A 25,975-nucleotide genomic window follows, 5' to 3' on the forward strand; every position below is an offset into this window, starting at 1 on the left:
GTCTTGGCTGTTCTACAGTTCTTTCACCTGAAGGTGCTGCACAGTTTGCTGCACAGATTTTGGGGCTGAATAACCACTTTGTCTGGGCCAAGCTGCGAGCAAACATGTTGAATGTGTGGATCTCTCTAAAGCAGGCTGACAAGAAGATGAGAGAATGTACCTCCTAGATAGCTTCTGTTAATACAATATCTGTATTGGCCAGCTGGTGCTTGTATGCCATTGTATTCAAAGAAACAGTTCACTTAGAAGTTCTTCATATACTTATCAGAGAAATCTGCATTCCACCAATGACCAATTTGGGGCTTTTTATAATTACAGTGACACCTACCACTTTGCTTTTGTTATTTAGAATAATTTTTACTGATCAGTCTTGATCAGGCTTACTATGTAGAACTGGTTATTTGTATCAACTGTTCTAATTTACTGTTAATTCTGAGGCTTTTATATAAAGGCTAGCAATACGACATAGCAATAGATAGGCAACTCTAGTTTAAGAGCTTGTTCTAAAATACAGTCTGTTAGCAACATATGGTCTGATGTTTTATGTGAGGGTGAGGTTAAAAATCTTAACAGTATTCATAAACAGCCTATTTAGATGCTGACAGGAATGCTTATTTGTGGGTCTTGTCTCTGTATTGTAACAGCCAAAGATTTGAAGCAATATCTCAGGCTTTTAGACCTGCTTCAAGAATTAGAATTATATGTATTTTTTTTGGTGGGGGGGGGGGGTGGACAAGTTTAAATTGCTACAATAAAAGCACCTTTCATCACTGACATTTTACATTTTCAGTGATGTAAATGACATAGGAAAACCCCTACATCAGATCTACTTGGTAATTGTATGCTTCCTGTCACAATCTATTCACACAGAATTCAGAGAAAATGAACCTACTACGGCAACTCACGCGTGTGCCTATGCTCACGTAGTAGCTTGTACATCCCTTAGAGAACACAGGAAAAAATGTATCTGTACTTTCCCGTGAGGACCGAAAGCTATGTGACCTTCAGTTACTCACAACCTTGTGAAGAATGAGTAACTGAAGGTCACACAGCAAACTCAGAACGGGAATCCTTTAATCACTGACTACACTAAACATATGAAGCTGCCTTATACTGAATCAGACCCTTGGTCCATCAAAGTCAGTATTGTCTTCTCAGACTGGCAGCCGCTCTCCAGGGTCTCGAGCTGAGGTTTTTCACACCTATTTGCCTCAACCCTTTTTTGGAGATGCCAGGGATTGAACCTGGGACCTTCTGCTTCCTAAGCAGATGCTCTACCACTGAGCCACTGTCCCTCCCCCACTGGCTTATAGCTATTACTTTTTATTACATCAGGAATATTCTAGGCTGTGGCTGCTTAACTGGTAGCTTCACTTCATAAAAAGGCTGGGAACACCAACCCTAGGTATACAGCAAGGAAAACACTAGCATAAGTTAAAAATATGGTTTAAGTTTATTGAAAATTAAATATTAGCAAAAGCAATGCTTTTACAGAAATATTTTGCATTGTTTCACATACAAGGTGCTCACAAATCAAATTTAAGTAGTACCTATTGGCAAGCAGAATGCCAACCTTTCTACACGGTAAAATGAAAACTGCCCTATATTCTACTCCACTCAGCCATCTTTCAGCTTAAGCTTGAGGAAGGTGTTACAGGCCAGTGATATGAATAAGGCATGGAAGAAGTCTTGCTAGAATCCTTAAAAAAAACCCTTGCCCATGGGCATTGTTGGGGAGGGGGCTTCTCCATAAATTCATAGGTAGTGATAATGGTGGCTCCTCCCTATGATATCACTGGATCCCAATGCCTCTGGCTGAGCCCCAACCCCTCTCCCCTCGTGAAACAGAAAAGTCTATGCCCTCACATAATCCCCTTTTTCACCTGACTAATGTAGTTGTTCAAAGCTTTTCATTCGTTTTGTCACATTTTTTTATACTGGTACTGACTTCGGTCGTATTTTGAATAAATTGACATTCAAAATAAATTTCGCTTAACTTTTTATGGCATGATTTTAAAAGCCTGCTTTCTCAGAGAGTAGACATTAATTGCCAGTTTTTATCCCTATCTTTCCCCCCTCGCATTAGGCTTTATGACATCAGCAGGAGGAGCCCTGAGGGGTGGCCCGTGCAGTGGGGCCTGGCAATCCAAATCCAAAAACACCTCTGCCAGTCCCAGGGGTTGGAAATGTACCCTGGCAATCCCATTCCAGGACACTTGTAGGTTGTGTTGACTTTCCTGGAAAATCCGCTCCACATTTTTACTGCAACCATTTTTGTGCTTCAATGTATTTCTGTGGGGCCCATGCAAGTCAATTGGCAATCTTCTCTCCTATTATATCCAATGGGCAATCTAGGCTCTCCCATGGCCCATAGAAAACAATCTTGTTATTCGTTTTAATACATCTCTAGTTTCTAAACATTTGCATCAATTGTCCATAAGAGTACAGTGAATGGGCCATAGCATCTAGAAGTGACTGAATATTTTTCAAATCTGCATGTCTGATAACTTGTGTCTAGGTGATGCGCACAAACCTTAGGCATCATTGATGTATACAGTTGCTTGTAGGGCCCAGATAAAAGTTGTGGCAGCAATTCTCTTAAGCTAACTGCATTTTATTCTATTTTTATTCCTTTTAATTCTCAAAATTGGCACATGCTGTATAAACTTCAGCTATCCTTTCCCACTTAAAGCCAAATCAGAGCTTGCTTCTTTACAGCAAACAATTGCTGGGGCTCTTCCCCTAAATCTCTCAGAATCTCACTACACTTTGTCTCTGAAAGTGGCATTTGCTTCACAAATAACAGTCACTAACTAGAAGCTGGAGACAGAGTCTCTATTAAACACTAGGGTTTTAATCTGAATTTTCCCTGTTGAGATAGAGACCCTGAGTACATAAGCCCTAGCTGAAGCTAATTACCCTTTCGGACCAACTTTTTGGTGTTTTCCCCCTACTAACTCCTGCTAAATTTAATGCCATAGAGTTTTAAGAGGGTCAAAGTAGTATTCAATAAAGACCAAAATGTCAAGCCTCAGGTCTGAGAGATCGAATTCAGCACATGATCTAGAGGATTCACCTGCACTCCCAATTCATAAACAGAAAAGAATCTATTTTACACCAAATAAACTACAGGCCGTTTTCGCACTCACGTTTTACTGGCGCCACGACCCTCCTCACGCCGGCGAATCTGCATGGATTTCGCACCAGAAGCGCCGGCTACTTCCGTCGCTAAGCCAGCGCAAACGGAAATCGCAAAGATGCAGGAAAACGTTTGCGCTGGTTTAGCGACGGAAGTAGCCGGCGCTTCTGGGTGCGCCGGCGCTTCTGGTGCGAAATCCATGCAGATTCGCCGGCGTGAGGAGGGTCGTGGCGCCAGTAAAACGTGAGTGCGAAAACACCCACAGTTTTCAGTCTACCAACTACACATCAATATGCTCCTTTAGCTGACACTTCAAACTCAGAGGCAGGTACTACTACAGAAACTAACAGTCTGCCACAAGAAGTATAGAGGAATCCAGAAGCACAGAGGGAGTGCCAGTGACATGCTGAAAGAGCTTTCCCTTTTGACAGTGGATCTTTTCTATATTGATTTGAGTTAACCTTAAACTTGAACAACTTACAAGGATTGTGTCAAGACCAATAAGACCTGTAGGTGCTGACTACCTGAAGGCTGAAAGAAGCTACCCAAACTTGGACTTGAAACAGTCAAGAGAAAAGTGGGAATGGTATAATTTAACTCTGCAGCCACATAAGATGTTTAATTATATGCCAAGATAACAGAGTCCTAACTGGAAGCCTAAAAAACAAGCCACCATTAATCTAAGAACACTTATTTCTGGAGAATGATATCCCAATAAATTTATCCTTGACTGAAATGTTGAACAGTTTGAATCAAACAGAGATGCTGCTAACTTTTAATGGTTCAAAAATACCTTTCCTGTTATTTTGCCAGAATAGGAACTAGAGAATTTTCCCAGTTAAGAATCTTTGAGATTACTATTTTCCCTTGTTTGCTATGCTACTAAATGCCAAAGCTCCAGCAGACTCAAAAGATCATCCCTCAAGAGCCCACACAGCCCCACCTAAACAAGATAAAATAGACAAGCCAACTATACCTTAAAGTCTCCCAAGTCTTACAAGGACGGACTGAAAACGTCCATTTAGAAAACTCCACCGAAGAAAATCTAATTAACTCCTTTTTGGTTCTTCCAGAAGCAGAGCAATCAGCATTAACAGAAAGATCAGAATGGCTAAGATCAAAGCTCCTGAAAACAAAGGAGTATCAATTCAGGCAGCCCAATATCACCCAAACCCAACAATACTAGCTGAAAATCCTCCCCTCTACCCTACTTTGTGCTCACTGAAAACTTGGGCATAGGATTCTGCCTACATAACCCTCCAGGGTTATAGGACATATGCTGTGCTTGTCAGATCAGCTCCAAGGGTCGAGATAGTGGTGGCTTGGCAGTGCTAATCACAGTCAAAAAGCAGATGTCCAAGTCATAGACAGATCCAGGAAAAGGGAATGTGTGGGAACCCACCAAAGATATACTTCCTGGATTTAGGAAACACAGGTGGATGGAGCAGCTATAAGATATAATAGCTCAAGCTCTTGAAACTGGAGATCTAAAAGCCAAACATCAAGATTTAATTTAATCTGATAAAAATATAATTCAGAATGATGAAGATTTAGTCCAAAATCTTAAGCCATTAATAATAGCTCTTCCAAACAGCAATACAATCTGCCCAATGGCTGGCTCAACCAAGAATGTAGAAATTAAAAAAAAAAAAAATCTAAGCTGATTTGGTCAACATAGCAAAGATCTCTGTGCAGTCCAGCATATAGCTACAGAGTCCAGTGCAAGAGTCTACTTAAAAGATGACTCATGCTAAGTGTTTATGGGCTGAACTAGCACAGGCAGTTATTGAAAAAAAGGACTATTTTGGGGAGTTAGCCACGTTTGATCTAGGCAGATGCCCTCAACAACTAGATGCTCAAACTCCTGGAAACATTTGGCTTAGGCATTTTCCTAAAATCTTTGAATCTACCCTACCCCAGCCCAAAAGGTTAGAAACAAGAAATCATGCTACTGCCACTAACCTTCAAGTCCTTCAGTCATAAGAGTTGAAAGTGAGATGCCAACCCCTGGGACATAAGAGTGGCCTTCAGTCATAAGAGTTGGAAGTGAGATCTCTCTTAATGTCCATGGCTTCTGGTAAATCCCCTTCTAAAGGCTTTCCCTAATTGGTGGTCACCAATACTGGCCAAATTATTTACCCAGATAAACAACACAGATATATTCCTTGCAGGATGGAAGATAAGTATAGCGATACCCATCCACACACAAAAAAAGATAAAACCAATCCTAGTAATTATTGGCTTTATAAGCCTTTTGGATACAGCATTAAAACTTTATGAAAAATATCTCCTTCAAAAGCTGGAGGATTGGGCCATCAATAACATCATACATCCTCACCAGGCAGGTTTCAGAAGTTAAAGCACAACAGATCACTCTAATACACTCCAGTAAGCCTATACAGCCATGGACAGCCCAACAAAAGCCTTGTATATGGCATTTGTGGATTTGGCTGCAACCTTTGATTCATTCAAGGTATCAACTCTGGGAAAAGCTAGCGAGTACTAATACTGATAAATGACTTGTTTTTAATACAGGAGTTACATTCTGACACATATGCACAAATTAAGGTGGGCACTTCGGCTTCTTTAACGAGGCATTCATGTACGCAAAGGAATAAAAAGGGTGTTTTAGCCCCTCTGCTATTCAACCTATACATAAACAGCATTGTCTTCAAATTATCAGGTTCAGAATTTGTTCCACCCTTCTACAGACCATCTCAGAAAGTATCAACCCTGTTCTATGACGATATGACACTAATTGCCCTGATCAGAGTTGTCCTAAAAAAGACTTCTAAATAGTCTGGGCAATTGTGTGAAGAGAAGTTTACAATTAATTACACAACAACCAAAATAATGGTTTTCTGGAAAACCTTCTCTGGAGCATACATGGCATATCAATAGAGCAGTGGAAAAACCTATAAATGCTGGGTATAACGTACAGCAAAACTGAATTGGAGCACCCATCTATCCAATCCTCAGCTCTTAAGATTTTTGTTGTTCAGTCTCAGTCGAGTCTGACTCTCTGCGACCCCATGGACAAAGTCATGTCAGGACTTCCTGTCTTCCACCATCCTCCAAAGTTTGCTCAAATTCGTGTTTGTTACATCAGTAACATCTTAAGATTATTGGAGCAATAATGAAATTTTATTACACCAGAGGCGGCTTTCTTATAGAACTGGCACTGAAACTCTTTGCTTGCAAGGTCACCCCCACTTACTATATGGGATCAAAGTTTGAGGATGGAAGGGACAAGTTCTCATTTGGAAACAATTCAACATTTCTCTCTGAGACTAATCTTAGCATTACCAAAAGGGACACCAGTGGCTCCGTCAAGATCAGAGCTTGGCCTGCCCTCCATCAAGGCCCACAACCGTTTTATTATTCTAAAATAATGGCAGAAAAACCAACTACATAACACTGGCTCATTCAGCAATTCTAGCTTTCATGTTTTGTTATGCAGGAATATGGCCTACTCTCATTTCCTTTATAGCATCTTCACTCGCTAAACCATCCCAGGTTATTTGCTCCAGCTACCGGGAACAACCTGGATTTGGGGGAATGGGCATTTAATGGGGACTCTATAATTGAGAACTCCTCAATTATATGCCAGAAGTTTACCCCATGGTACAAAGCGATTTAAGAATAATTCTAGAGCTTCTTATCTGGTCAATATTAACAGCTTGAAATTTAAAAACAGCATTCACAGCATTGCCTTTTCAAACAATGCCATCTGAGCTATTAACAGGCCAATATAACAAAACTCCAATCAACTGATGAATTTGCATGGGTAAAAGCTCTGTGGAAGACCTATCATGCTATGTCCTGACCTATCCTTTGTATCTGGGGCCCAGAAATAAATTCCTGGCCATGATTTTAGATAATATACAGTCCTTTTCAGATCATGAAAAATTAGTTTGTATGCTCTCTGATGCGGAACCCTCTGTTTCCTACGGATTAGCTCTTTTTGCCCTGGCTGTTACGATGACTTTGTTTCTAAGAATACCTCTAACTGAATTATTTTAGTATCATGATGCAGACTGTATGCTCTGAGGTTTTAGAATTTTAACTTTGGTCATCTGTAATTTCATTTTAGATATGTTGTAATTGTGAAGACTGATGGTCATGAACAATAAATTTGATGATGAGTTCCTAGTACACTAAGCTATATTTGTTATGCATTTGAGTTTAAAAGGTCAGCCATCCGATCTGTATCCAACCCCAGTCCTTCTCAGAATGCACAATAATGTTTGAGTGTCTTAACTAGAAATGGTACAAATTAATATTGCAGACTTCATAATATGAAAAGATTGTAGGAATTTGGAGCCATGTTAAAAAACTGAAACACTTCACTTAAGATGCTCCTGAAGCTGTGGACACAAGTTTCCCACAGCAACATTCAAAACTACATTAAGTACTTGTGCAAAATAGCAACAGCATGTTGCAGGTGAGGCAAACTCCAAATTGCAAGTTTTTGAACATATCCCTAATGTTGTAAACTTGGACTAACGTTGAAATCCAGCACTTTCCACTGCTTGCAAGAAGTCAGCAGAAAAACTCAAATCAAAGATACATTCTCACTTGTACATAGTGCAAATAAAGTGGAACTAATCCACATCTTTTGTTACTGGATTGATTTGTGTGCACAGTTTTGTGATATCCTTTGAGCTAACTGAATCCATGTGAAGAACAAATTGTTTCAGGAAAAGAAGCAATTCTGATATAGTTTTCAACCCAGCATTAAATGTGCAAATGCTGCAAACACTCCAGCTGCAATTACAGCAAGAACAGGGAACATTTCAGGAAGATCAAGAATTCATCTGGACTGGTCTCTAGAGAAATATGTCAATATATCTTGAATTTTTATCAGTCGTTCTTCCAAAGATGTCATAGAGAACACTGACAGCTGATATCTAGGGTCCACAGGGAGGACAGCTAGAAGCCACCAACACCAAGCAGGTCCATTAGCTGTTTCCTAGGAATAAGGAACTGCGTTATTACAATTGGAATGTAGCACAAAGATGATTACAACAAGAGACATAAACTACTGGTACTTAATATAGATTTTCCAAATCTATATACACCCCCCTTCTTACATATACTGTGGACAAATAAATCATATTTTCAAGGATACATTACAATATGTGTAATTTTGCCAACAGTTAAGATGCTATAATGCTTTTAATAATAAAATGGTCAGTGTTTAATCTTCTAAAATTTAACTTGCTCTCCAAAAATGTTGTTAGTGCTAGTACAACTATATGAAACTATTTCTGTCCAAATAATACATCCCTGTTTACTACAGCATTTGTTTTCTAAATTCCAAATTTATTTATTCCCCTTTAAGAGTCAGGGATAAGGTAGCACCAGGGGCAGCAAAATACAACTCTCAGGCATAGGGTGCATTCACATTTTTGCTTGTAGAAAATTAAAGCATTTATGCTGTTAAATTCTACAAATACGTAAACAACACAATGTACATACAACTTACAAATGATGTTTATCTTGTTAAAACAGTAAAATAAGTTTAGGTTTAATAACATAAGGATTATATGTATTTCTATTCCCCACCACCACCAAATTTCTGGAAATTTTACATTTTTAAGCTGCTTATCAGTTGCCCTCCCATTATAAACAAGTGAATACTATCAGAAGTCACAATTGATGTATATTACAGGATAGCCCTAAGAAAGTCATCTATAGTCTTGACCACAACAATGAGTGGAAAGAAAACATGATAGGGCATGGATTGGTGCTGGCAGTGGCTCTCATATACCCACCCATGCTAATGCAACTCCACTGCAAAGAACAGGAAAAAGAATTTCAAAAGGGTGCCAAGTAAAATTATTCAAACATTTAAAAAAAAAATCTGCAAAAGATTTTTCATTTCTCCAGAAGATGATCTCTCTAAATGTGTTAATATTCCTGAAGTGCCAAAAGCCTATCTGACACTAGATTGAGATTTGCCCCTATTTTTGGCAGTGCCTTTTTGCCAATTATCATTGTGACATCATCTGATGTACTCTTTACAAATTGGTTGGCTTAACTAATAAAGAAACAAACTAGTTTGTCAGGGGTTGCTTGGTGAATATACACATAAGCTCAGTACCTGTATATTTGATTCCCTCTCTGGCATTGGACCAAAATGCTGACGAATTTGGGTATGAAATTTGTTTCTTAAGCTTTGGAACCAGTTGCAAGCCTGGATGTATACAAAATCATGAAGCTCTTCAAGTTCCTTCATCTCACTTTCATCTTCAATCTAGGCATGAAGAAAAAAGGGTAAACTGAAATGCACAGAGGTAATCTAGATCTTTATGCAGAACAGTAGATCTCAGCATAAATTACCTAGCAATAGAAGGAAAAATAAACGCATTAAGTTTTCACCATCACAATACTACCAGGAGCAAAGAGGTCTGTAAAGGTGTTACATACACATCTACAGTGCTGTGCAAGGAACTACACTTAAAGCAGTGCCATCAAGGAGGAAGCCCTTTCACAAGAAGCTCAGTTGAATGAGTCACAGTTCCTACGGAAGGTTGAATATACAAAATAAGGGTATTTTAGCATTTTTTTAAAGGAGCATATGTGCCTGAAATGGAGGACCCCCACTCCATTTTATTCTTTTTCTCTAGAGAAAGCTCCCACTTGAATTCTCTGTAGAAATCTACTAATTAAGCAGACTGCTGGGTGCTTTCTTCTGGCTTTATGACTGCAAAACACAACTGAAGTTGCATGTTCAATCACTACACCAACTGAGTTACATGTGCAATCTAATTTCTCCACAGCTGAGGGTGGGAGGATGGTAAGAAGAGAGAACAAAATGCAGATCAGCTGACCTGCGTGTGTCCCATCTACTCCCTGAAATGTACTTTACAATGCTTAATCAGATCAAATCCTTTGTTCTATTAACCAAATATGACCTATTGCCACCTACTGTAAAGTTCTTTCCCCCTCCCACACTTCCACTGTTAAAATCAACAGAAAAACCTTAAATCAAGGATCAGTGGAATCTGCACCTGCAGTTGCTGTTTCGCATATTCACCTATTCCTATTGCCAGAGGCAAGGGCTGCAAAAGTTTTAATGCTCTGTGTGAGATAAAATGCTCGTGACAAAGAAGAATGAAATATGAATACCTTTGTGTCTTCCAAATATTCGATGTCTGCAGTACAATACCCATCCTTCATCCCTCTTTGCAGAACTCTGAATCTCCTTAATCCAACTGTATCAACAATAGACCGTCCATCTGGCAGATAGTCAACATTTCTAATGTACAACATGCAACCATAATCTGCAAAACTAGAACAAGGAGCAGAATCAGTACTAATGCTAGAAAGCATTTTCCATAAAAGCTTAAGCATCTTTCCACTGTGGAATATATACTTACCCCTTCTGTGAGTCACTGATACACATCCCAAATTGCTTTGTTCCCGTTTCTATACTCCTTCGTATCATTAGTCGGTATCTCGGCTCAAACACATGAAGAGGACAAGGCACAGTAGGGTAGGCCATAGTGCAAACAAAAATTGGAATGTTACTGGTTAAGCTGGAAACAAAAATGAAATAGAATTTAAGTCTTGCAGCACTTTAAACTACATTTTACTACAAGCAAACAATAGGCAAGATTTCACTAGTGCCCATGCCCTCCAATTTACTTGTATTTCAAACTGTCCAAAATGGTACTTAAAAGGCTCTAAAAATTGTTTTTTCTATTAAAAATAAAATGTACTACTCAAAAGCTTTACACTAAAGAGTTACAAGAATGAAAATGAAGTAAAGATCCTACAAGCACAGGTTCATGAGCCATAGTAAAAGAATAGCTATTGCACTGCACTTAGTCCTACATGTGATGGCTTCAGACTTGTGACTTACACATGCAGATCTGGCCAATCACATGTACAAGTAGGGGATGGGGAAATCATTTAAAGAGCAAGAGATGTGCAAACAAGGAATGCTGAATTCTCCTCCCAAAACACAGGCTATTCCCTGACATGGTCCTCAAAAAGATCTCCCAGTTTATCACGGAGTCTATGCTAGCGCTGCGCTGTTCTGCCAAATACTAGCTGTGGGAGGAGAAAGCAGCTCAGAAGGAAGGAGAAGCCACAGGGAATCTCCACTCCAGCCAGGAGCTTTCCTAGTTACCCATGTCTTTGGGAACCACTGGGAAATCAGTGATTGGGGGGGGGGGTCCACTCTGGTGTTCTTTTTCCTCTTGAGAGAGCCAAAAGGAACAACTGGTGATCCGGCAAAGAGCAGTGGTGAGCTAACAAGCCAGGGCAGTTAACTTGGACCTGATGCCTTCCCCTCCCACATACACCCTATTTCCCCTCTCAAAGTTGGTGACCTCTGCAGGCCTCTGGGGATTTTATTGTAACCGTAGCAACCATTTTAGACCTACCTCTCTCAGCCCCTCCTGAGCATAACTGACCCTCCTTACTCTTCTTCTACAAGGACAGAATTCAGGACAACAACTCCAGTCTCAGATCTCTGAGGGGAGAACATACTATCTAATCTGTTTGTATGGATTAAAAGGGGGAAATGAAAAAAGAAATGCAGTCCTGTATTGCCCAGGCCTTGTGTTCTCTCCAGAAACTACCTGTCTCCAGTAAGGTAGATCCAATGCTCAACAGGCATAAAAAACACAAGTGTAAATCTAAGAGGAATCAGTCTCACTTCAGGCCTGGGGAGAGAACTCTCCTCCTCTTGGTGCTTCAACTACTTTGGATAGGTGGACTACAAGCCACAGAAACTGGATCCTTCTGAGTGGATCAGAGCTCATCCTAAGGGAAGCCACCTCCTCTGCAATATATATTGTTGGGTTTGGCAATTTCACTTCCTGGAGTCATGAGTTAATTGTTTATTTATGCATGCTGGTACTTAGCCAGTCAGTGGTTGGACCTATCAGCTAGTCTGCACGTATCTCCTGCCAGAAGATAGGTGTTAATATGCATATTAACCTGTAAGTGGAAGCCCTAATTGGGTAATCAATAGATTTGGGGATGGGACTGGGGAAGAGAGCATTAGGTTACAGTTTATGACCCTTTGTTTAAGTCCTCAGATCTCCATGCAGTTGCTGTTTAGACTTGAGAGAGTCAACATGTAGTTAGAGGAGTCAGATAGGATGTTAAATCCTTTCCTTGTTTTGTAGAACTCCAAGTTAGCCCTTTCTTCACTAGACAAGTAAAGATTACTTTGTTAAAGCTAAATGTGTGTGCCTGGCTATTTTGCAGTTTACTCTGCATTACTCTACTAAACGAAATCCTAACATACAATGTTCCTATCATCAGCACCTTAAAGTGTATTTTTAAATTTTCATCATTTTAAATTACAATTGTAAATGTTTTGAACTGATTGTCAGCTGCCCCCGAGTCTGCTTGCGGAGAGGGCGGGATATAAGATTAAATAAGTTAGAGGTGGTGTGCAAAATGACTACTTTAAGTTTGTGCACTCATTTACTAGGCATCATCAGATTTGGAAGCATCAACAGATGCTTCTTTCAGTAGAGGGGTCCTTCAAAAGGTGTTCAACAGTGAACCTACATATCTACCCTAAGACAGGACTGCTTTACTGTGTTCCCATTAGTCTAAGACCACCCTAACCTGGACTATTGGAGAAACAACAATTTGTTCACTCAGTGTGAACTTCTATTCTCAGTGCTCCTAGGCTAGAGCAGTCTTCCCCATCCATTTTAAGTTTTCTAGACAGCTGGATGTGATGGAGGAACCTTGGCTGGTCCTCTTAGGAATAGTCTAACTGCTCAGTTGTCAGACTTAATGTGCTTTGTTTCAAAGTTGTCTTTCTATTCTTCTTGTTCTGTGCTTAGGGCTGTTTTGTAGCTAATATTTTATCTAAATAAAATATGATTGCTGGGAAATGAGCTGCTTCCACACTAAACCACAGACTGGGAGAGAAACTCTCACACAGAGAGTCTCAACGCTTGGACTCTGCCTAATCCAAGGAGTAACTTCTTCCTAGTAATGTAAGACTGCTCCTGCTCCTGCCTTGGACCATTGACAATAGAAATTCATGCTAAGCAAATTTCCCTTTCTACAACGATGCAAAGAGCATTGCCCTTTTTTGATTCAGAAAACAGTGCTGGGAAGAGGGGAAATAGGCTTAAAAAGTTCTCATTGCTCACACCATGGTCCCAATCTGAACCAAGCTCCCACCTGCTTACTGAGTTTTTAAGAACTACTGGGTGCTCCACACTGTGTAGTTAGGCCTGCAGACAAGGGGAAAAAACAGGTTCATACTGCCATCTAGCTATGAAGCTCATGATATTCTTGAACTAGATGCTCACTGCCTAAACCCCTTTGAGAACTGACGCGAGGACAAATATCACCTTAGCTTATTACAGGAAGAGTAGAAGCCATTTAAGAAAAAGTGTGGTGGGGGACCTAAGCCTTGTTAGAATCTTGCAAGTCAGTCAGTGCACCCCATCCAATTTAAAACCATCTTAGAATGCTGTTCTCCACCCCCCCCCCCCAAATTGTACAAAAATAGGATAAAAGAGAATCTAATCAGCACAGACTAGATGTTGGGAAACTTGGAAACCAAAGCTCTGGAAACACAGGAACAAGAACTCACCTTGAATGTTCAGCTGTTTCTTCATCATAAATCCTTTTTCTCTCAGCTAACTCAGCTGGCAAATACTTTTTCACTAGTTCTTGCAGCAAGTGGGTGATGCTGTATTTCCTATTTGCCAGATACTGAAGAAAACAAAAACTGTAAGCAATTTTTATTTACTATAAAATGCTGCTGTTCCAAAACAGTTGTCAGCTCATTTTCATTTCAAAATATAAACACAAACATGTAATCTAGTGGTTTTAACTTAAAGCGCAAGTGTTTACTGACAAATATATGAAATTTTAGTTAGCCCTGGTACAAGATGTTATGCAACTGTGCTTGCATTTCTTCTAAAGGACTGATAGATGCAGAGTATGGGTCAGAACTACCAAGCAAATTAAGTGTAAGAACAGGAGAGCACCCCCAACCCACCCCAAGAAATTCTGTTCTGAGAATTTTTCAATTTTGTATTAAAATTTAAACAGGATGAACAATGTAAAATGTCAGACATTAGTCAACAAATACTGATATTTGCCACAGGTTACATCTATGAAAACTCTTACCTCTGCCAAATTCTCTTTACAGAGGGGACACTGAGGACCATAGTCTAAACAACGCTGTAAGCAGTTCTTACAGAACGTATGGCCACATGGAGTTGTCACAGGATGAAAGACAAGTCTGAAATAAAATGTCAAGAAATTAGTCATACTACGGTGGTATTAGCAACAGTCAGAATTAGGATTCAAATTTAAGGAAAGCAGGCAAAAGTAACTGTCAACAAAACATTCATAAATTGTTTCCTAATATTTTTCTCCTTCTATGAGCCTCACACAGTAATAACAATTTCCTAAGAATAATTAGGTTTGCACAAAGCGCTGCAAGTACCCTTTAGCTGTACTTCAGTTCTTTCCTTCCTGTGCTTAACATTCAACCACTACATCAAGATGTAGCTTAACTTGGCTTGCCTTAGTCTTCTCCTTTTCCCTTCTTCTCTAGCTTCTGCAACTTTGAAACTTGTATTTTAAAAAAATACAAGTTGGCAATTGAGGATCTTAGGTTACAATGGCTGTTTTAGGTACCTTAATCATAGCACTTAACAGGCTGGTACTGGATGTGATTACTGCTGATTTGTGTTAAAGTGAAAGATTTAGGAATTTACTAAACTTGCTTTAATGAGCCAGATTTAAATTGCAATTAAAACAGCTTCATTTTAATTTAAGCCACTAATGGTTGGGGATGGGGGCATTGAAATCTGCACACCGATTGAAACAATTGTGTGCAATTCTGCTCTTTAACTCTGGGGTTCCCCCACAAAAGGATCAAAAAGTCTGACATCATGATTAGTGCAGGGTATTGGCTAAAAGCACCATGGTTGCCTACCTTCTTTGATATTTTTGTTACATACATCTTAAGAGCAACAGATGTAACATAGAAGGACACAGCAGCATTCCATATCAGTGGAGGCCCTTTATTATATTCTTGGCCTGAAGACATGAAACACTTTCATACCAGCAGCACCAAAAATATAGTGGTGATACGGACACTAATTCCGTACTCAGAATCACAGACACATATCCTCAGCAATGACAGCAGTGGCAAGTTTTCTGTCTTACTTATCGAAAATTTTCAATTTGGGCAGTTTCAGAGTGGCAATTTTCAGACCACAATTGCTAGGAAACTTAGATCAAGCATATCACATGCACGTACCAACATAAAAGTCAAGCCAGTTTAATAAAATAGATCCAATTGCTTTAAAGCACCCATTACATGTTCCAAATCCAAGTTTCACAGAAAACTTACACCTCCCATCAGTGGGAAGAACTTTCATGCACGAAGTATAAAAGCACAACGCTCAGGATAAATACGGATAAAGAAATCAATGTACTACCTCATACAAACTGAACACTCGAAATCTGATATACTGATCAAATCCTTTGGAACTTCTTCCCCCTTGAATAGAAAGACAGTGTCCCTTTCTAGAGTTTCTAAAAACAAACAAAACGTATTATCAAAGTAAGATAGGAAACAGAACAGCTCAAAGAACAACAGTGTGCTTTCTGTGTGTGTGTGTGTGTGTGTGTGCGCATGTGTGTGTGAAGTTCCATCAAATCATTTCTGACTTATGGCATTCCTATGAATTAAAAGACCTTCAAAATATCCTATTGTTAACAGCCTTACTCAGTTCTTGCAAACTGAGGGACAGTGGCTTCCAGGGCTGAATTAATCCATCTCATATTAGGATTTCCTCTTTTCCTGCTGCCTTCAATTTTTCCTAGCATTATTTTCCAGTGAATCTTGTCTCCTCATAACGTAACCAAAGTATGAGAGACTCAGTTTTGGCCCTTTTGCTTCTAGGAGAGAGTTCAAGCTTGACTGATCTAGAAATCACTTATCTGTCTTTTTGGCTACCCAAAATATGACTAAACATTTACCTCGTTTTTGACGTTTACTTTGTCTGTCTTCACAAACAGTGACATCTTGTTCTGAAAGGGACAACTTCCTTTTTAAGAAAACACCTTTCTTCTGGACAGAAAGCAAAGGTTCAGAAGAAACCCTTTTTAATCCATCTTCTTTGGCATTCTTTTCTGTTGAGATAAGAGATTGGGCAGACTCTGCATGAGGCAGATTTTCTCCAACAGGTTCTGATGTACCTTGTTGTACTCCTAAATCCTACCAAAAATGATGGGAAAAATTGATTACTTAAGGAAAGTTCAAATAAAAAGATGGCAACAATGTTTATTTTGTTTATTGGATTTATACCCCGCCCTCCCCGCCAAAGCAGGTTCAGGGTGGCTCACAGTCAATGTTCCCTCTAAGCTTCAGAGTCTTGTGAGCAAAAATTCTACTTTGTGAGCTACTGGCATTAAAGCTGTGAGCTACTGCATAAATTGCTCTGGGGACATCCTTCCTGAACTGGAGGCTAAAAATCTGTGAGCTAGCTCACACTAACTCAGCTTAGAGGGAACACTGCTCACAGTACATAGTAGAATAACAATAAAAACATTTACATTAAAACATTAGATTAAAACAACTTAAAATAATTTGGTGCTAATTTCAATACAGTTTGAGGATGGTGTTCGGTGATCTTAAGCATTTATTTAGATCTAGCATCTCGGTGGTGGTCCTCATTTCAGTTAAATGCTAACTGAAATAGTATCATCTTACTAGCTTTGTGGAATTGGGCAAGGTCTCGCAAGGCTCTGACCTCAGGCAGTCAGTTCCACCAGTAAGGGGTGGCAACTGAGAAGGCTCTTCCTTGAGTTGTTTTCGATCTTGCTTCCCTCGGCCCAGGAATTGGTAGTAAGTTTTGTGTTCCTGACCTAAGTACCATCCGGGGAACATGTGGGGAGAGACTGTCCCTAAGGTAGGCAGGTCCTCAGCCATATAAGGCTTTAAAGGTAATAACCAGGACTTTGTAGCAAATCCAGCATACCACTGGCAGCCAGTGCAGCATCCCAAGAGCAACATCTGATTATTTTAGGCACACCATCCTTATTATTTTGGATAGGCAAATACCTATATATTAAAGACTACCTTGAAAGTATGCTACAAAGGATAGGGGCTGCAAGGATTCAGAAATTGGTAACAACTGGGAAATTTCCCGCTTTTAAGTTCTTAGGGAAGCCTTAAATAGGCCAGTTTCCTCTTCCCCTACTCTGAAACTCAGCTGCTCTTGAAATTATGTCACTCCTGGTGGCAAGAAGTACACTCAATCACAAAATCATTTTAGAGGTTTCCCCACCCTGTCAATTCACACATTAATATTTTTCTGTTTGCATGAGCCAGATACAAACTGGCTGTGGATCATCCTGTTTCACTGGCCAGCTGATAGTCATTCTACCATTATACCATTAAGTCTGCAGTTTTGGACAGAGATATACTCCATCTGGTTGCACATTATTACTATCTACATGAATCTAAGCAACAACACTCTTCTCCTATAACACAGTTTCTGCTTTTCCCATTTCAAAGGCAGGAACATAAGATGGGAGATCCCTTCAGTGGGCAACTTATCAATGGGTCCACTGGAAGAAGTATACTGGCACCTCCTCCACATGCCAAATCAAGCTCAAAGACACCTGTCCCTAAGGAATATTTTGTATTAAACTGCCATTTGCATTAGAATTCCCATGAGCTGTTTAGTGTACCAATTTTGAGTTGAAAAGCTAGTTTAAAAAGAATAACTTCAACATGCTAGTGCACCACTGAAACAGAATATATTCTAGGTAAAGCTGTCAGTTTGTAGTAGTCCTGTAGCATTCTACAGTAGTCCTGTATTTCCCTTGTTCTGCAGGAGGGAAAAGATTTTGTCTGGGCTATGAATGGCAGCATGTCTTTCATGTACTAAAATATGTACATCAGATGTACTAAAATAGAACTACAGAGGCCTTAAAACTAAGAGGCGAGGGGGGTGGAAGAGCCACTGTCTGGAATGCAGAGTTTAAACCAATACCCAATTTTCACTGCTAAAGAAGCTCACTTGCTTGAAAGTAAAGTCTTCATTTTATCTGAAGCGGTGAATGTCCAACATACAAATCCAGGATGCAGGGGTTTCTTTTTTTTAAATAACCAACATTTAATATGTGATTTCAGTAATTTTCATCAGTTTGTAAACTACCAATCCTAAAACAATACAGGGAACTGGACTCAGTACTTCACATATCCTCATCATGCCTAAACTGTTATGAACAATTCACATCTAGATTGGAAAGAACAAGAGATAACACAACAACGCATTGACAATGCATGTTAAAAGTAATTATCACAGACCTATGCAGCAACAATTATAATCTAATCCTGCATTAAAACATGCAATGCTTACTAGCTCTAAATCCACCTCAGAACTATGTGGAGAGTTCAAAGCAGATTCCTTCAGGTGCTCTTTCACATTTTCTGGTGACAATAAATCATACAGCAGCTGACACATGGAAAACATGAAAACAACAATATATCAATTTATTTAATAGTTTTACAACATTTAGGAATTATCTGTTCTAGATCTACCAAAAAATCCATTCAAATCCCTACTCTCACAAGTCTTCATCTGGCTAAAAATTCACATCTTATTCTACAGAACTGCTACACAAAGAATGTGTGTGTACACAGTGCTCAACATCTGTGTTAGTACTCTTCACAGTCAGTAGTTGTCAAACTTTAGTTTCAAGTCAAAGCATTTTTGAACATAAGTTAACATGTTTTATCTGCTTAAGCAGCTGAGCTCTTTAATTACTTTCTTCTCTCCCAGAAAATGTAGACAATGGAAATAACAGTGAACACAGCAGTAAAGATTCATGTTAAAATAATTTATAACCCACATACCTTTTCCAATTCTAGTTTTGCTGGAAGGAAGTCATTTTCAAGAGCGAGACAGTGGAGGAAAAGTTCTAAAGCATCCTCTAAACAGCCAACACTCTGAAACACGTTTGCTTGTCTAAAGTACCCCTGAAAAAAAAGTTTTATATTTTAAACACAATACAGTAACTATTTGATTTATAGGACAAAGCAGATGTCTGAGCTGTAAGCAAGTCCACTCTAACTCTAAAGTCAGCTCCAGTGACTTTTACTGGACTTGCTTATTGTGGAATTGCAGACTGACTAATCTTTCACCCTTCTTCCCCTAAAAAATTTAAAACAACTGAATGAGACCTTACTCTTAAACCTGTTCTTTGAAAGAACATGCAATGCTACAAAATTACACAAGGGGGCACAAGCCTAGCTGAAACCAGACCTTGAAGGAATTGGTGTCAGCAGAAAAAAAATGCTGACCTTGCATGTACCCTCACTGGTGTTTCCTACACAACATAAAACCTACAAGAGTAAACACCACAAAGCACTAACTACCCAGACTCCTTGTTTGAGTCGTGACAAACACAAAGGGTTTCAGTAGTCACCATGTTGTTCTTGAAATGTACTCTGGCTGCAGATCCAACACCTTTCAAGGATTGGGTTCAGGGAAAGAGAGAGAACCTATCTAGGAAAAGGCAGCAGAATCCAGCTTTGCATGTATATGACACAAGGGCTGGTCAAACCTCATAATCACCCTTGCCTAAGACCTGGCTCTCAACACTGCCAGTTACATGGTCGTCGTGTCTGTCAGGAAAATATCTTCCCTTTGTCAACTGGAGGAGATCTCAAAGTTTAAATAAGTCACAATAAAAGGTTTTCTTTGGGGGGGGTGGGGAAGGGGAATAAAATGCTAAAGTTTTAGATACCAGAGAAAAAGAAAGCAAAAATTAAGTCTAAGTAGACTAGGGGTGCAGCGTTTTCAATTTGAAGGATATACACGTTTACTGAAAAATGAGGATGGAGAAAGTCAGAGTTTTCCTTGTCACTGAGGAACATACACTTTGTTCCTCTTTGAAAAAAATGTTAGCTTCCTCTGGTTAGAACTTTCCTGTCAATCTTTCTCTTGGCACTAGAGTCAAGATTCTGACAGAAAAAACAAGTTAGGCTATCTGGTGATCTTTTAAAAAGCAATCCTGTAATTTCTTCCTACAACAGCCAAAGCCTGCTACCACACTGCACACTTTATGGGATGAGTGCCCAGCAAGCAGCAGACATTAAGGTTATGTCAACTGTGATCAGACAATCTAACACAGGACCTTAGGAACACACTGTCATATCATGGACTGCAGTCTTCTTAATGGGTTCATGCTTACTATTTGGTCTGTACTATGCTGGGCTACGGTTAAAAGCATCTATCCCACATGCTTCATTTTAACCATAATGCAATTGTGAGTGATCCCAGGGCATGACTGGAAGGAGCACAATTTGTTAACCTTGCTGAAACTAAGAAGGTCTGCAGAGGGATCAGTGTTTGTATGGTAAGCACCTGAAGCCCTATGCATGTCCTCTTGTGTTCTGTGATGGGGGAATGGCAGGATATGTAAGAAACAGAGTTTTATTTTAAGTGGTGACACGGAGAAGAACAGAGAGCCCCATTCATGCTATGTTTCTGAAAGAAAGAATATTATCAAGTCAATTCTTTAAGAGTTGGGGGTTGGGAATCACTGAACCTTTGTTTTGAAGCATCTCTGATCGAGCTAAATTATGTCTGCCACTGGCCTCTATCCACATAACCTGCCTCTATCCTGCTACACAATGCAGTTTAACAACAATCTGACAGAAGCGAGCTGCATTATACATCATGGAACATACATGCAACATGCTCACCTTCCAGAATCAATCTCTGTCCCCATTCATAAGACATCACAGTGCATGAAAGCAATTCAGATTCAACTTCAGCAGCCTATTTCTACACTTTTAAAAAAAAAAAAATAATGCATGTATACCATCTTGTCACACCCTATTCATCTGAACCTACCTCGGGCCAATTTGGCACTTCATTGATGACAGCAACCAGGTCATCACGGGCTAATTCAAATTGCTGGAGGGCAGCAGAAGATTCAGCTCTGTAAATCCTGAGCATCAAGTCACTAGGATCTAAAAAGCAAGATTTCCATTTTATTATGTAACTCTAGCACAAATTATGTAATTGTAATTCAAAAAATACCTGTAGCACAGGCTTGGAAAACAATTTAGGAAAATAAACTGAAATTTCTGAAAACCAACCCAGAAGTCATCCCAAACCTGAATATATTTAATATAAAAATTAGAATATTAAACTGAGCTTGGTCCTCTTATATTCTTTAAACCTTGCTATAAAATAAATTTCCCCTACAAAACTCATAGCCACTTTTGACATATTCTTGTTCAAATAAGCCTTTTAAAAATATCTCAAACCTACATGCTATGATATTTTCTAAGAATGAAGAAAACATTGTATTTTGTGGTTGCAGGACAAGATCAGCAATATACTTAATATGAAAACAAAACAGCAGGATGCTTTTAAGCTGCAGAATGTTTCTGAAAATAAGTGTACAATTACCCTAGGCAATGATCATTCAAACACAATCCACAAGCTATGGCACAAATGCAGTACTGACAATTTCCATATTTACGACTCCAGAGCTCATTGGCCATCTTCAGTCACATGACTTGATAATATAATATAAACTGTGATATAATAAAGGTATAAATAGTCATAGCCTTTGGGCTTTCTTGCTCCTACAGTGTACTATACTAAGTACCAATAACTTTTTTAGTCTATGTGAATCAACAGTGCATCCTAAAAAGTTATGGATATGCTGAGATAACTAACTCTGGTTTACCAAATATATGTGAGCAGCTATTAAGTGCTGCTGTGGGGCGTTAGTTTGAAATGTGGCTAGTAAGACTAATTTTAGAAGACACTTCTTTCTTTGTAAAAATTTAAGCAATCCAGAATTTGGAATTTATTAATATTACAGGATACAAGAAATTACCAACAAACGCTATGTTGGGCAGGCTTTGTGGCAAAGTAGTTCTGTTATGCCACCAATAAATATGTTTCCCATATATTTAGAAATGGGTTTCCGATTTTGCTGCAAAATAAATCAATTCTATGGAATAATATGTTGCATCCCCTAACTCAGGATCTCAACTGAGAAGTCAAACCCACTGCTATACCAACCTGATTCTCTGCTGCTACTAGCTTAAATTATGGATTTCATACTTGCATATCAATATATCTAATTCTCAATGCAGTCAAACGTGTGGATATTTAAGTCCAGACACTGGAGCCTGAACAGACAAGACAGACCCTTCTACGAAGCTGAAAAATGCCATGTTGGCAGAAAAACCTGAAATCTAACCCTCCTAAAACACTGGGGGGGGGGGTCAGTCTTCACAAAATAATAGAAGAACCTGTAGCTTTAAGAAACAAATGCTCCCAGTAGCCATTGCTAGGCAGCCACAACAGTACAGTCAGCTTTCAAACCATTTCTATCAGTAAAAGGCAGTGAGAAGGGGCAGGGCCCTTTTTAGGGCTGTTTGGGCCTTTGAGGGAGAACTCATGGGGTCAGGCCTCCAGGCAGCAACCACCAGGCAACTCAATACAATGCGACTTATATAACTCACCCAGGAGCAGTTGCTTATTTAGAGCTATATCTGAAGAGCATCAATCTCATAACAGAGAATAATACCCATTAACAACCGGCTTCTCACTGTCCCCTCTCTGCAAAGGTTAAGACTTCAATTTAATGTTACTCTTTTGATACCATACAGAAATGGTAATGAGCCTTACACAGCCCCAGAGTATGAAAACATTTATGTTAGGCTTCATGGTTTGAAGTCTGGCTGTCCAGTAAGAAATTCACAAACAAATGCATACCAGCTATTAATCTGAAACATAAAATACAGCACCCAAAGAACAAATCTTGCACTATCTAAATATTTCTATCTATAACATTCACAAAGATTAATAACCCAGCATAGCTGCACAAAATCACAGGAGTTAGTAGCTAAAAATCCATCACAGAGAGATACAAGCACATCTACGATTAAGCCAGCCAGAACTTATTTCACACAACATTATGAGTATTTTTCCAATGCTGTGCTGTGAAGATACTCAGTGAATATTTAGCCTAATCACATTCCTTGACCTCACTATCCCCTATGTCTTTCCCTAGCACTCTGTTGTGAAAGGCCCAACACACCCCTCAATGATGTCACCAGTATTATACAACCTTTTCCCCTTCCGCACCTCCATTTGCTTATGCAACTAGCCCCAGCCTCCTGTGAATTATCTCAGTAACATTTAAGACTGAAAATAGCCCTCAAGCTAAGAGTAATGTGCGACTGCTGGCCAACACACTCCAAAGCATACTGGCTAGCCCATCTTCAGTACCAATTTGTCTGGCTCACTAACTCAAGAAGAATACAGAACAAGCCCCCACCTGTTCATTCAAAAATAGATTTTTATATTACTGAAGAAAAAATATGTATAGACTGTTCAGTCAGCATCCTATAAAAGGATGACAGCTGTACATCAGTCCCTGGGATGTGTCTAACAAAGATACCATCGTACTGAATGCCTATTAATAAATGCCAAGGATGTATTGAAACTCTTGAAAAGTTTAGAAAGAAATCAACAGACAACTGCACTCCCTTGTAAAAGCAATGGTGACAGAAAGCTGACAAGTACCTATCCCACCAGGAAAACAGGGAAAATCTCTCACATATGCGACTCAACATTAAATCCACAGTAACTTAACCAAGATAATCACCATTAGTTCCACAGTTCCCAAACAGGAACAGCCACCTAGAATTCCTTTTAAACACTAAATGTACACCAAAAAGCTGAAAGAATCCACAGCTCCACTAGTGAAATCAAACTCTTGCATAACGTGCATCTCTGTGTAGGAATTCTTTGAGCTTCTGCATATATAAGAGAGCAATACACAATTGTGATGTGATGTCTCTATGTCCACCGAGAACCTATTTAGTTGGAGCCATGGATGAAAGTAAGCTGGCAGGAGTCACTACCAACAACTCAGAAAGAAGTAGCATCTCCCAATTTTCCCGTCCTTGACACACACCAGACAAAGGTTTTTCAACCTCTGGCTGTAATTTCCAAGCACATTTGCATCGACCGGCTGCTTCACAGAGTCCTGAAACTTTCAAGTGCACCTGAATGTGTACATTAACTTGATTCATCCAAATCACAATGGATCCGACAGGAAGCCTTTCATGTACAGTGCCTTATTCACACATGCTAACTCCCTGAGGCTGAATAAATCAAATATTCATGTGGAAACACAGCAGCACTTATAAGGTGCGCACACAGTGCACAACTCTGAAGAAATCCACTGCGGGAAAGGAAGGAAAGAAAGAAATCCCACCCTCATACAAGACTTGCAGTCCCTTAAAACCTAACCTCCATTTTGTCACGCCTCACTTCAGGGGCCCCCATGGAGTAGCACGCATCGCCTGATGTGAGCCTTGTCTCAATCACAATGGTTTGGGGCTAGAACAGGGGTGGCCAAACTTGTTTAACGTAAAGAGCCACATAGAACAAAAAACAGAGGTTTGAGAACTGCAAGATATGAACATCAGGTGTTTGAGAGTCAAAAGGCAGGCAAGCAGGCAGGCAAATAGAGGGGGAGGTGGAAAGAAAACAACTTTAACTTTAGCCGCAATCCCCAAGCCACCAGGTGGCTTGGAGAAGTGATTTAAAGAGACAGATGCCTTCTCCAAGATAGGGCAGTGGGGGCTTTGAGAGCCACGCAATATGTGTGAAAGAGCCACAGTTTGCCAATCCCTGGGATAGAATAAAACAAGGTTTGGTTCCAAAGCACCACCAGACTCCTCTTCCTTTCTTTGCCACCTAGTAAGATATAGCCCAGCCTCGTTTTCAGTTCACTCAGCTGAAGGGGATTTCCTGCCCTACTGCAACTCATAAGTGACCTGACTAGTGAAAGGAGGCAGCTGCCAGCCGCCAACACCTCTCTCAGAAAAGAGGCTGGGGGGGGGGGGGGAAATGTGATTTTGAATATTTATATTGTATGGGGGGGGAGAAATGTGATTTTGAATATTTATATTGTATGTCTAGGCAATCTCAAAAGTTCAGTCATTATAGTGTTAAATATGTTTACCTGTCAATCAGACTAGAGCTGATGGAATGTTAAGCAGAGGCTTGAAAAAGGTTAAAGATGAGCGGTTGGCAGTTCTGTGTTAGGATCTGGAGTGAGCTGACTAGCACCTTGTTCGCGATAGTTTAGAGAACGTGGTCTATAGAGTTATTATTTTCATCCCAATGTCCCTATCCCTTAAGAAAATATATCTTTCAATATTAAAGACAGCACAATCCTTCTGTGATCCAGCCCGGTCTGCAAGGCGTGCTCTTTTTTCTCTCCCCCCCCCCGGGGCTTACCCTCCTGCAGGGTCCGGCTGGCGGCTTCCCACGCCGCTCCGAACTGTCCTCGGTCCAGCAGCTCGCCGAGGCGGCGCCACGTCCGCGCCCTCCTGTACTGGAGCGGGAACCACTTCTCCGCCAAGTGCCCCAGCTGGACGGCGACGGCACAAGCGGCCATCCCCAGCGGCTCCCCGCAGACCCGGCAGCGGGCGCGGAGCTTCTCGCGCAGGCAGCGGCGGCAGTAGGCGTGGCCGCAGGGTGCGACCACCGGCTCGCCCAGGAAGCCCCGGCAGCCGCTGCAGCTGAAGAGCGTCCCCGGCGGCTCCAGCGCCGCCGCCCGCAGCCCCAGCCGCCGGAGCCGGTAGTGCTGCACCACGCAGTCCACCAGCGGGCCCAGGCAGCGGCAAGAGGCCGGGCCCAGCCGCAGCGCCGCCGAGTAAGCCTCCAGCGCTTCTTTCAGGCGGCCGCTCCGCGCCAGTAGCTCCCCGCGCTGCAACAAGCGCTTCTGCCCCGACGGAGCTAGCGGCGAGGCCGCCAT

At 40.4% G+C, this 25,975-nt stretch overlaps 2 protein-coding genes and 1 non-coding gene across 3 annotated transcripts in view; 1 reads left to right on the top strand and 2 right to left on the bottom strand.

Moving 5' to 3' along the window:
* The window catches only part of PAICS (phosphoribosylaminoimidazole carboxylase and phosphoribosylaminoimidazolesuccinocarboxamide synthase), a 48,692-nt gene extending 47,918 nt beyond the window's left edge, over positions 1-774 (top strand). The window contains exon 20 of the mRNA XM_060247365.1: positions 1-774. Coding sequence (XP_060103348.1) covers positions 1-167 — 167 coding nt within the window. The 3' untranslated portion in view covers positions 168-774.
* On the bottom strand, positions 92-25,975 carry LONRF1 (LON peptidase N-terminal domain and ring finger 1). The gene is made up of 13 exons (XM_060247367.1): positions 25,456-25,975; positions 21,028-21,146; positions 19,023-19,145; positions 18,526-18,621; positions 16,136-16,373; positions 15,592-15,688; positions 14,267-14,381; positions 13,725-13,846; positions 10,525-10,683; positions 10,274-10,436; positions 9,246-9,398; positions 3,399-8,111; positions 92-3,126 (listed from the first exon to the last, which is right to left on the bottom strand). Exons 1-12 carry the CDS (start codon positions 25,973-25,975, stop codon positions 7,953-7,955), a joined length of 2,064 nt encoding a protein of 687 aa, XP_060103350.1. The 3' UTR covers positions 92-3,126; positions 3,399-7,952.
* TRNAP-AGG (transfer RNA proline (anticodon AGG)) lies at positions 1,224-1,294 on the bottom strand. The gene has a single exon. It is a non-coding gene; the product is annotated as a tRNA-Pro (tRNA).

This window comes from Heteronotia binoei, chromosome 9, assembly GCF_032191835.1.
Source record: "Heteronotia binoei isolate CCM8104 ecotype False Entrance Well chromosome 9, APGP_CSIRO_Hbin_v1, whole genome shotgun sequence".
NCBI lineage: Eukaryota > Metazoa > Chordata > Lepidosauria > Squamata > Gekkonidae > Heteronotia > Heteronotia binoei.